The sequence below is a fragment of the Diadema antillarum genome, unplaced genomic scaffold (genome assembly GCF_040938485.1).
Source record: "Diadema antillarum isolate AM-2024a unplaced genomic scaffold, OU_Dant_1.0 seq00000269_RagTag, whole genome shotgun sequence".
Taxonomy (NCBI): Eukaryota; Metazoa; Echinodermata; class Echinoidea; order Diadematoida; family Diadematidae; genus Diadema; species Diadema antillarum.
In genome coordinates this window covers 1,097,261-1,109,718 of record NW_027271305.1, presented here as the reverse complement: position 1 = coordinate 1,109,718, position 12,458 = coordinate 1,097,261, and the positions used below count along the sequence as shown (strand labels likewise).

General features: G+C 39.4%; 1 protein-coding gene across 1 annotated transcript; it reads right to left on the bottom strand.

The window, feature by feature from the left end:
• Positions 1 to 1,093: 1,093 nt before the first annotated feature.
• LOC139729898 (gamma-butyrobetaine dioxygenase-like) lies at positions 1,094 to 12,205 on the bottom strand. The gene is made up of 5 exons (XM_071640819.1): positions 11,895 to 12,205; positions 7,924 to 8,029; positions 4,286 to 4,488; positions 2,247 to 2,413; positions 1,094 to 1,245 (listed from the first exon to the last, which is right to left on the bottom strand). The coding sequence occupies exons 1-5, from the start codon at positions 12,203 to 12,205 to the stop codon at positions 1,094 to 1,096; spliced, it is 939 nt and encodes a 312-aa protein (XP_071496920.1).
• Between the last annotated feature and the right edge of the window lie 253 nt (positions 12,206 to 12,458).

Below are 12,458 nucleotides of genomic sequence, written 5' to 3'. Positions count from 1 at the left end.
CCACAAACTCACAAAAATCAATCAAAATAACAACTTGGATTGTGCCAAGAGTTCAAACAAAAACATTGGTTCATAGTAATGCCGCAATTATAGGTATCGGTAAAACAAACATTTACTTTGATTTAATCTACATGTAATTTCATTTCATTTTGTGTAATTTCGTTTATGTCATGTCCAAACGTTTATAATGTAGTCCATGGATACGCGTATTTGTAATTTACTACTAAATTAATTAAGAAACAAGAATTAAAGCACTGCATCTGGACTCACTGTTTACTAGATCCGAGAACGTTACCCATAGGCGCAGACGCACGTCTTCCCGCCATCAAACCATACGAGTTGATGTAAAAAGCGTCCAGAATCGGACGTAAAACGTGAATCCAGATGCAGGTATATTATTCTTCTTTCTTAAGTGACTGCTACTTGGATGAATAAGAACTTTCATACATTAGTTTATTTACGTGCAATTACGTAAAGATGGGAATATCATTCACCATTTTGCGGGGTATATAACCCATATTCCATGAACTATTTCAATCGTAACTACTAAGTATGTTCCTATGCTTTGTGAATGTTGTTTGTTGATGTATGTACAGCGCTTTTATCAAGTCCTGTAAAAGCGCTCAATAAGAAATAGTTATTATTATTATTACTATTATCTATACTGTAATCCTGTAACGGGGGCACACATCCCCCCTCTCTCTCCATCTCTCTCCGTCTCTCTCTCACACACACAAACACACACACACACACACACACACACACGTGTGCGCGCACACAGTTCTGGGCGCCGTTTCATGAAAGTTGCAGCCCTGTCGGACAAGTCGTAAGTTTCTGACAATCACTATGGTAACAGTCAGACACCAGAGCTTCTCAGCCAATCAAAACCTAGGATTCAACTGAAGTTGTCAGAGACTGACAACTTGTCAGGGCTGACAACTTTCGTGAAACGGTGCCCAGAAGTTCGTTAAAATGAGTCCATCCCCGGCCAGAGCGAAGTCTGTTGTATCGGGGCCACCTTTAAGATACAAGTCCGTTATAGGTACAGCACACTTTTCCTCATCTCAAAGAAAAAGGTGCCATACCATGCGTTTTACTCGACGTTCTGTCCTAGGACTCTGATCTTTGACAAGACGGCATCCCAGTCCAAATAACCTCCCTCCAAGTGGCGAGAAGAGCCGGATTTCATGGTGAACGCCTCCCGACCATGCAACACACGATGGTTGTCCATTATGAGAATGTCACCTGTAGGGGATCAAGAGAGAGTGCAGTACAGAGAGAACGAGAGGGAGAGAGGGGCATTTAGAAGGCAGATAAATGATTATGTACAGATATATAACAGATACAAAATTATAGATACATATAACATATACATACTTAATGAAATAGAAGGAGATATATTAGGAGGGAGGAAGGCAAGGTAGGACATAGAGAAACTATCAGCACTAAAGCGTTTCAATTCATACATATTGTCTCCTGCTGTTATTCATCCATCCATCACTCATAACAGGGGCTACAGGTATTGTCAACGTAGGTACTTATTCAGTAAATGTCCAGTTTACTACAATGTATCACCTTTATTGCATTAATTAATCACTACAATGTACACTGTAATTACATTGAAGATGTATTCCAGAACGAGGCAAGGTGGGCGCAAGATACTGTTCCCAACTGGCTTCGTGAAACAGTTACGAATATCTAAAGACGGATGGGGGGGGGGGGGGGGGGGCGCACCCCTTTTTTGTTTCAAAAAAAGAAATTAAAAGAAAAATGGAGGGGGTGCGTGCGCCCATTTAATTTTGTAAAGGTGCCCCCCCCCCCCCCTTACGAAATTCCTGGATCCGCCCCTGTGATTCATCCCGAAACTATCCGTAAGATCAATCGCATTGCATTCAGGATTGATTTTAGAGCTAAGTGAAACAGTCCCCAGGGGTGACAGGACAGAAAATTTGCTCCTGCGACAATTGCTCAGGTCTCATTTTCTCCAAGGACTTACGAATATTGTTAAGGTTGTGATAGGGTATTGGGTTTAGTTTGATATGAGGATGAGGACTAGGGTTAGGGTTTTGTTTGAGGGTAGACTTTGTATGTTTGACTTAGTGTGCAGAAATTTCATGGGAGCAATTTTATTGTCGCTGGAGCAAATGTCATGCAACCTACTCAGGAGACAAATGTGTGTGTGTGTGTGTGTGTGTGTGTGTGTGTGTGTGTGTAGATGAAATATGCGCGCGCGCGCACATACTCACCATCTCTCATCCTGTACCGGAAGACATTGACGGGGTCATACAAAAGATCCGCAAAGCAAGCCAGAGCCTCGTAGGTTGCGACGACGTTGTCCACGCCCATGCGGAACAGTGCACTCCGCCCGTGGTCACTGAATATGATCTTGTCGACATCGCCCTTGCCATTAAGTCTTTGCCCAAACCGTGAAAAAAAGAGGTCATTACAGATTATCGGAAGGTATAGGATCATCTATTTTTTTTCTATCATCTTTTTCAACGTTGACAACTACATGTAATTGCAAGTGTCATTGATATCAATTGACAACATTACATTGTGACTATTGATAATGCCTTCTTTCCAACACAAACGCATAGAGATAGTGGTAAAAAATCATTAATTTTTTGTCAAGTCCTTCTAGTGTGCCAAAGGTCATAATTAATCTGTGTATAAACGAAAACAACCAATAATTATTATAACTGAAATCTACTTGCTTGTTCTTAATCACTTGATCACTCGTGTCTCCTTTAAGATTCATTGCCAATACTCAGGACCTCAAAACATACAATGATCTTTTCCTACAGGAATGAATAACAATAATATTGCATGATTATGACTTTGTAACCCACAGGCACATAAGCATGCGGCGCTTAGAGGAATGTTATTATACACGAAATAGTCCTTTAACCCTATTCTAACTGGGGGGAGGGGTCAAATTGAAACCCCCCCTCGACATTTCGCGCCACGATTCCGCAACGCGCAAAGATTTTGCCGCGTCGTTTCATGACTTTTTTCATTGAGTTATTTTGAGACCAAATTTGCGACGTCCGGGTACACCGTTCTGAAGTTACGCAATGCTTTGCATATGCATGTCAACCCGAAAACAGCTCAAATTCATGATTTCGTGTGCAAATCCAATGCAAATTGTGATTTTTTGTTTAATGGATAAAAATTAGATTATTTAAACTTTTGAACATAGAAATTAATCAGTTCTAATGTAAATAAGCTTGAAAAAGTGCCTGCAACAAATTTTGGCAAAAAACAATAGAAAACAAAAGGTCGAAAAAAACAATGAAATACGTAAGAAATTAACAAAACAATAAAAAACAAAAGAAACTGATTTTGATTGCGCTATTTTTTTACAATTTTACAAGAAAATTGCTTGATGTGTCTTGAGGAACTCTGAAACAAAAATTTAGCAATCCTTCATTCTTTTTGATGGAGTTATATAGGTGAAAATATGATTTCACGCGTAAATTTGCATAATTTATTTATGAAAGAATATAAAATCAACATTTTTCTATTGTATGACCATGTAATCTTGTAGTTGACATCCGGCTCTATGTTCAGGCACAATTTTGCGGCGATCGCGCGATCGGCGGCCGAGATCTGAAAGGGGGGGGGGGTCAAATTGACCCCCCCCCCCCCAGTAAAAACTTGGTCTCAAATAGCCCAGCTAAAATAGGGTTAAAAGTCAACAACAACAACAACAACAACAACAACTTATAGTTTATATAACCTTATAGTTATAACCTTTTATAAAATGGGTTGAAGAATGTAGCCAATTGGAAGCGCTGAAATGAGTCACGTGTGCGTGCATTAATTTCTCACTAACATGCACGGCCTGACGTCACAATGTTTACACTAGCAGTGCGCACTCAATCAGTTGTTACAAGTGCGTCGCGCGCTACTATACGCGCTGTCAATCCTGTAAACAACTTCTAGTTCGATCGGGCTGCCGGCCGGCCTTTCTTGTGCATGTGTGGCGTACGTATACTCTTATACGTACAGTACAATATATGTGCGGGATTTCCGAGTGCGACGTGCGTAAATGTTTGGGACGAACATCTTCGGACATCTTGATTCTTGTGCGAGTGCTACATGTAGCTGACTGGTATTGACCCACAAAGGTACGTGAAAAATGCTGTTAGTTTTCGACCCATTTTATAAAACAAATGATGCCCAGGATTATTTCGTGGCGTTAGAGGAGATGTAGCGCACTCGAGGGTATTTACAATTGTGAAACATGCACGAGGCGAATCCTGTGCATCATTTGTATAATAACCTTATAGTTCGAACTCGTGAATGTTGGTAATAGTCGCCCACAGCGTCGTGCCCAACATCGTGGTACTCGAGCACTTCTGTCGTGAGGATGTCGAACAGTTTTGGAGCGCGCTGCCGGATGTCGTTGGCGATCTTGAACCCGTCGACGAGCGTGTTCTCACCTCCTTCACCGTCCGCCTGAGCAATACAATGCAACATCTGGATCTGCGGAGACAAGACGTTGCTCATGTCTTAAACAGGGATGGTACAATTTTGGGGTGAGATGGGGCTTCAAGTTTCCAACGTTCTTCAATGATCATTTTTTTTTTTCAGATGAGAAAAATCTTAGATAATGAGAAACGTCAACCATACTAGCATGGTTGTTATGCACATAATTAGATAGTGAATCAGAGCATATAATTCGAAGAGGAATTCAAAATTAATTGGATAAAAACTGGTTATGAAATGGCTGAGATATAACAGCGATTCTAATAACAGGTGCATCAACCCATCTTCTATTGAGATCGCTTTGTTTTACTTTGATTCTAGATATCTCAGCCAGTTCAAAAACAATTTTCACCAAATATCATAAACCTTATATCAAACTCATATCAATGGCAGTATTATATTGTGATATATATTTTTTCGAACTATTCAAGATCAAAAGTGGGAAATGTTTTTGTAACACCAAAGTATGATACTAGCATGGTTGTTATGCACATAGTATAGACAGTGTTCAGGGTATCTGGAAGGCTCTTTAAATCACAAGTATGTAGCGCCACGTCGGAGAGAATTACAGAACCTTCAGGAAAGAGTGAAGGGACCAAATAAGCCACACACACACACACACACACACACACACAAAATGAAGTAGGGAGAGTGCCCAAAAGCAACTTGTTATAGTCAGTCCTGTGTTCCCTGTCGACTTTCTATATTTTGTGGAGATACGACCTGGGAGACATTGCTTGCGGAGGACCGATTTGCCTGTATTGGTGACCGATTCCATTCTCATGTCTACGGACATTGCTACATCGGAGCGGTGACGGACTGGATTCGTATAGCTGGATATTATTTACTGGATTATCATTCACATAATCACTGGACGCGGTCGTCACAACGTCTGGATTCTACAAGTATCGCTGTGGATTTATACTTTGGATTAGCGGAACCTGTGCCCATCGATTTACGTCAGAGGGATTATTCATCGGTGCATCGACGATCATTCATCTGTGCATCGAACATCATCTCTGGACATTTTCAGGTAGTTACATGGAACTTGTGACTATTATTCATCCATGACATATGTAAGTGATCACTGTATTATATTGTACTGCAATGAAAATCATTATTATGTCTGTATACCAGCAATATTATGCCTACTGTTAATTAAACCGCTTGAAAATTAATGCGTTGATAAATTTGTGCTATCATTCTACGTGTGATTTTGGTCGTAACAATATAAAGAAAATAAATATATCGTGTTCTGTTTTGATCCGCTTTAAAGATTATGGATTCCATAATTGCAAGTGGAGGCTCTTAGTGCATAGACTATCAATTTGCCTACAATATGGATTCAGAAACGGTGATTAAGAATATGATCGCATGTCAATTTTAACCTGTCTCAAAAACGGCAGGATACAAATAAGAGAGTGATGCTAATTACAATGTCAGAGTATCTACCAATATGGGCATCCAAAAACGGTTCCATGACAACAAGTTGCTCCGATGAAATATCTGCATGCTAAGCCAAATATTAATTCTATCTACAAGCATAAGCCTGTATAGCCTTTTGTCAAGGCCCTCTCGCTGTGTGGTGGAGAGAGCCCAGCTAAGTGGGGTTGCGCGAGGGCCTTTTGAGATCTGCTTCGCATCCTTTTGTTAGCCCCTTGAATTACCGACTTTTGCTCCCCGATTTCGGGAGCAAAAGTCGACCAATCAGCGTGTCTGTCTGCTCGAACCCAATTTGAATGGAGCGAATGCACGCCGCAAACCTCACAGAACTCTACACACACAGAGTGTAGAGTTCTGTGGCAGACCTCTGCGGGTGGTCAGTGATGCATGCGAACAGGCATGACAGCACCAAGACTGAGGATTCGAGGAGCGCGCCATTCCATTGGTTGACCGGAACCCGTTAAAATGAGTATTCAGAAGGGTTCACGTGTCATGAATAATAATGTGTGAAGCAGATCTCAACAGGCCCTCGCGCTAGCGCGCTCGGCTGGGCTCGCTTCGCTCGCCCATTACAGCGAGAGGGCCTTGACAAAAGACTAAAGCCTATATAACCCTAATCGTAATTCCTACATCAAACTAAACCAAAATCCCTATCACAACATAAACCCTAACCCTCAGTCCTAGGAGAAAATAAGAGCAAACGTTGTGTCACCCCAAAAACAAAACCGAATAATGCTGCGATTGGTATCTCGTATGCCCGGGTTCTTTTCTCTCATTTTGATTTATTTTTATGAGTAAAGAAAAGAAACCTTGGAGTTTAATTGCCTTATTACGCTAATAATTCCTTCTTGTGGACACCATGAACCTGCTGCTACACACATGTCTACATGGACTATGAACGAATGTCCTTCTTTAATCCAATGAGCGTCGTCACCTGATTATGTTTGGACAATGACACTGGTGGGTCGTAACTGACAAGAGAATCGTCTTCTTCATTTCGGTCTTATTGGCTGAGGCACCTTTTCAGACTCAACTGCCTTAAAAGGGATCGTATAGTTTTGGTTGAGACCTAACTTCAGGTTTCTCCCATTTTTCTTTTGTGTGTGTGTGTGAGAGATAATGAGAAACCTCTCCTGAAATATGAAAGAGCATGTTATTCAAAGAGGGATTCAACATTTATTTGATGAAAATTGTTTTGAAATGGCTGAGATATCGAAAACCAGAGCAACTCTAATAAAAGGTGGACCCACCTTTTGTTCATCTTCATCTAATAAGGTTTGTATTCCTGTTAAATTGGTATGCTCTGTATCAATTCATAAGTGGTTTCTTGGTCTCACAAAAAGTTAAAAGCCCAATCTTCATCTCCACCAATACTATACCATCCCTTTAAATAAACACTAATAATGGGGAGCAGCAAACTTCCAAAATGGATGACAAATTTTGTGTTACAAATTTGGATATTACTGAAGTGGACACAAGTGGGCATAATTACTGAAATGGACACTCCTTGACACGCATATAACGTTGCTTGGTGTTATAAGACATACATGTCGTATACCATATAGGTACAGTACCTACCGTTCATGTGCACTCTGAAACAATGTGCAAAATTGGGAAAAATAGATTAAATATCAGTATCGACCTGTTACCATGTTTTTCTTGTAAATTACGCGCATTTCGAAAAAGAAATTGCTTGAGCAATGGTTTCCAAAAATACATTACAACTGTTCACGCACTTTTCTTTATTCAAATAAAAGGGTTGTTATCTTCTACGCACGTATTTTTTTTTTTTTTTGATCTCACAAAGTGCCCTCTGTTTCCGTCTTGTTTTTATCCAGGATGGTTTGCAGGCAGTGACGATGAGATCAAAGCAGGAAATCTCTATTTTGTATAATGTTATTGAAACGTTTTTGACAGAAACAGGTGCATGAATCAACTAATGGGCGATGAACGTCCACGTGTATACAGTAGGCCCATGCTGGCACTCACATCGGGTGGATCGTTGTAATATGTCAGGTCGGTATGAGTGCTCAGGGAGCCAGATGTGTAGGCCGGGTTACTCGGATCCACCTTTGCCTCCACCTGAAACGTCTCCCTATAATTGTACATTGAGAAAGGAAATAACAATAACAATAATAATGATGATGATGATAATAATAATAATAATAATAATCATCATCATCATCATCATCATCATTATCATCATAATAAAGTCTTATTTACCCAGGGTAGCCACTTCAGTGTTGTCACTGCTCTACCAGAGGGCCCTGCCATTATCATTACCCTAGCGTTGCAAGGTAACCATTTATGCACCTGGGTCGAGAGGGACATCGTGGGTAAAAACATCTTGTCCAAGGACGTAAGCACTGGGCGGGATTCGAACTCGGGTCCTTCGATTGGGAGTCGGGAGTCTTATCCACTATGCCACAGGGCCTTTCAAGTGCAAATGGAATAATATATTCGGACGCATGGTACTTTTCTCCCTGTGTTAACCTAGTGACGAGTTCTATTTTCTTATTAATTGATATCTACAATAAACATCGGGAGTGGGTGGGGTTGACAATAGGTCTACATGATTTCATGCGTTCCGATTCAGAAACTAGAAAAGTAGAAACCAAAAAGGAATAATCGCGTACCACAGGCAAGCTTAAAACGTAAATACGGGAAAAAAAGGACAGTCTGTTCAAGTGTGTGAAATGCGCGATGAAAAGCAGATGCTCCAAGTCATCAGGAAGTTTAGTTACGCAATGAAATACACAGGGCTGAATTTTGAGGAGGATGAATGTAATCTTGCAGCTGTTTCGTATATTATACCTTCTTCGGATCTTTTGTGAAAACCCCCGTCTGATTCGATTCAATGAATTCATCAGTTGCTTATATAGTTTCTATACATAACGTACAGGAAGAACTTTCTGGTTGCGAAAGACAGTTTTTTCTTCTTTTGTATTGTGCGTATACTATCTTGTCAGGCTGTATAATATAGTGGGGTACCTTCTGCGAATTACAGAAGAGGCTTGGAGGCCTCAACCAGTGATCGTTTATGGTGATGTATCATAAAAAGGAAAATTTCCTCATAGAGTCATAACATATCGATTATGTTTCATACCAAAGCCAATCAAAGGAAAATTCTGGACCATGCAGAGATAACTTAATTTCACAATAAATACACAGTTATTAACAAGGACAACAATGAAAATATGAACAGAATCCGATTAAAGGAAAGGAAGTTATGGAATATTCAAAATAAGCTTACTTTTTTGCGAGGTAATTTTCGAACTGTTGACATATGAATAATGTATGCAAATATGTGAGCTGATGTCATCGCGGTATAATTTTTATTGATCCTGTTTTATGGGCCTACACGAATGATAAAGAATATGGAAAATTAGATATTCTGCGATCAAAGTGTAAAACAGATTCCTATGGAACAACCTCAAAATAATGACCAGTCAGATGGTCTGAGAAATAGTGTAGATTGCGTTTGAACTAAACAAAATTAACAGCAACGACATCAAAACACCCTGGAAAGCTCCAATAATGAGTAAACAAAGTATGATAGAAAGCTGCGGCGAAAACATCTCATCTCATGAACTCATTTACATATCAATATTGACCGTTCAAGATCTGTGCTGTGAAAATTAGCGCAACTCTGCAGTATCATTAACTTTACATGTTCATCCGGGTTTGTTTGTTTTTTTAAGTAAAATTCCACTGTTCTGCTTGTAAAGCTTCACTCTTTCTTTTATGACATCTTTAGACTGGTCAAGAATTGACCTTTGGTTCTCTCTCGGGACAATAATTTCAAACCGCTATTAACATTAAATGCAAAGAGGCTGTCAATTGCATGTACAGGTGTTATTGTAATATCTATAAGGTATCATATAATTTTCAATTTCAATTTCAATTTCAATTTATTTTCATATTTCTCGATGAAAAATTACATCAAATGTAGCAAAATTAAATGAAATACATGGCATTCATAGAATATTGCAAATATGTAAAACATGATAGTGGTCGATCTGTTAAGTTTGGAATCTGTGAATGAATGCTAAAGAAATATGAAGGAACCTACTTAAAAGCGAGCTTGTTGAGCGTAGGTCCCGGTTAAAAACGAGTTTAAGATTGAGAAGGGGAGCACGGGTACAACAATGACCGGAACATAAGAGAGAGAGAAAAAAAAAGTACAAATACACAGTTATATAGCAAATTCTTCTCTAGTGCAGGTTAGGGGTCGGAAAAGCCACATGCTGTATATAGGCGGATGAACCATTGTCGTTCTAGCAATACAATATGACTTAATATATAATAACATTGATACCATTTAGACAGTATTAGAAATGTGTACATTGCGTGTATTAAGAAGGGAACACATGCACCTGCAAATCCAGAAAAAAAAAAGACATTCAACAACCAGTTGCAGTGCAGTGAGAATGTGAAATACCAGCTGTTTCCTCGTCCCAGCTATTTAATAGTTATCATCTTTATACACCATGATTATGATACAGCTCCAAAATGTTAATACCCCTTCTCTTCTCTTTATTCAGGTGTATTACCTTTCATGTTCCCTCTTATTCGTCTCTATGTCTAGTTATATCTCCGTTATGCTATTCTCCTTGGTTTTATCATTTGTATTTGAGATTTAGGTTATTTACTGTATTTGTGTGTGTTTGTGTGTGTTTGTGTGTGTGTGTGTGTGTGTTTTGCTTCTTCAGTGTGTACAACAAGGTGAGTCAAGCAAACTGTTCATTGGATGTGATGTAAATGTGTGAATGGTTGTAAATATGATAGAAAAATGTTATGGCATGCATATAAATTCCTTTAAATACCTTTATTTATATGTTGAGAATGTTGTTCTAATTTATCATGATGGTTTCATCTGAACAAATGGAGAAATAAAACGAAGTTAAATTCCCTTTTTTAAAGATTTTCAAGACTTCAATAAGAAATATCTAGTTTCACTGAGCAGTGGCACTGGCGGCAACCATAATAAAAATGCACAATATGATATGGAGGGATGATGTTTCAAGCGTGCAGCATTCCTGTACTGATATTGCATGAAAATATTAGAAAGCCCAATCGTTTTTCATATTTTTGGTTATGCTTTTTGTCTGCTATAACCCTTTCATACACTTTCAATCAAAACAAAATAATATGATGTGAAACATACAAGTTTTCCATTTATTTAGAGTTTCATTCCAACATGGGCAATGGAATGGAATGGAGAATAACTGTGTGCAGGTAAATGGGAGACTTCAAATTTACATAATCACATTACATAATTGCATGTGACTTGAGATATTCTGAGATATTCAAAATTTTCGATATATATTCCTTTTGGCCGCCATCTTGAATATCTCAAAAACCTCATTGATGCTAGGCTTGCATCAACTAGATTCCGATTTAGCACCCTCGAAATAGGGTAAAACTATCATTTTTTTTTCCAATTCATTCACTTTACATTAGGAAATACCCATTTCATTTTTTTTTACGGTCATTTTGGATATCTCAAAAACCTAAGGGATGAAAGAGTTGTTTTCTCCAGATTTGGGTTCAGCACCCCAAAAATAGGTAAAGTCCAACAATTTTTTCAAATCTTTCAAATTTTTCACCGTGGAAAAGGAATGGGAATTTAGATTTTTTGGCGGCCATCCTGAACATCTTAGAAAGTAGCATCATCCATATTCATACACTTTTGTTTCGGTAAAACTTCCTTTTTATGTCAATTTTTCACCATTTATGAGGAGATATAAGAATTTCAGATTTTGGCGGCCAGTTCGAATATCTCAAAACCCTTAAAGATGCAAGAATTGCATCATCCAGGTTCGGATTCATCACCCTCGAAATAGGGCAAATCCATCAAAAGAAAAACAAAACAAAACAAACATCGGGTGGACGGTAAACCAACGTTCAGCCTTTGGCACCCAGACTATTACAGAATTGACCTGCTGGATATGGCTTACCCGTAGTTGCAAGGGGTCAGGTAGCCACATCTCTCCGCCAAACGACGCAGCTGCCCGACGCGCTGAGGTGCGTTTTCGATGATGGCGATTCCAAGTCCTTTCACTTCGCGCAGGAGTGCGAAGAGGGCACGGTCGTCGCTCAGGAGGTCGTTGAAGTCAAAGATTCGAATTTGGTCCCGGCATGTGGCCGCATCCCACAACTGAGGTGGCATGTCGGCAACGGGGTCGGGGTCCGACTCGGAGAAAACATTGCAGCGAAGCCAGGCAGCTGGGTAGTGGCTTACATGGCCATCCTTCCATTGTATCGTCATCTGGAAATTAATTGTGGCGGATCGGTTCAAGTCTATATGGGATTTCTTTGTAATGAAAAATACGATATCCGCGACTTGTTACTGACATGTTATCAGTTAATACGACTCTCCCTAACCCATGAGTTAAAATCATACAAAAACAATTCGAACAAGGAAAAGTAGCATTTACGCGGTGCGTAATATATGTCCCCGCTGGAAGTAGCATTTAGTAGCAAAATGTACAATATAGGTAAAAAGATCAAGGTCAAAGGTC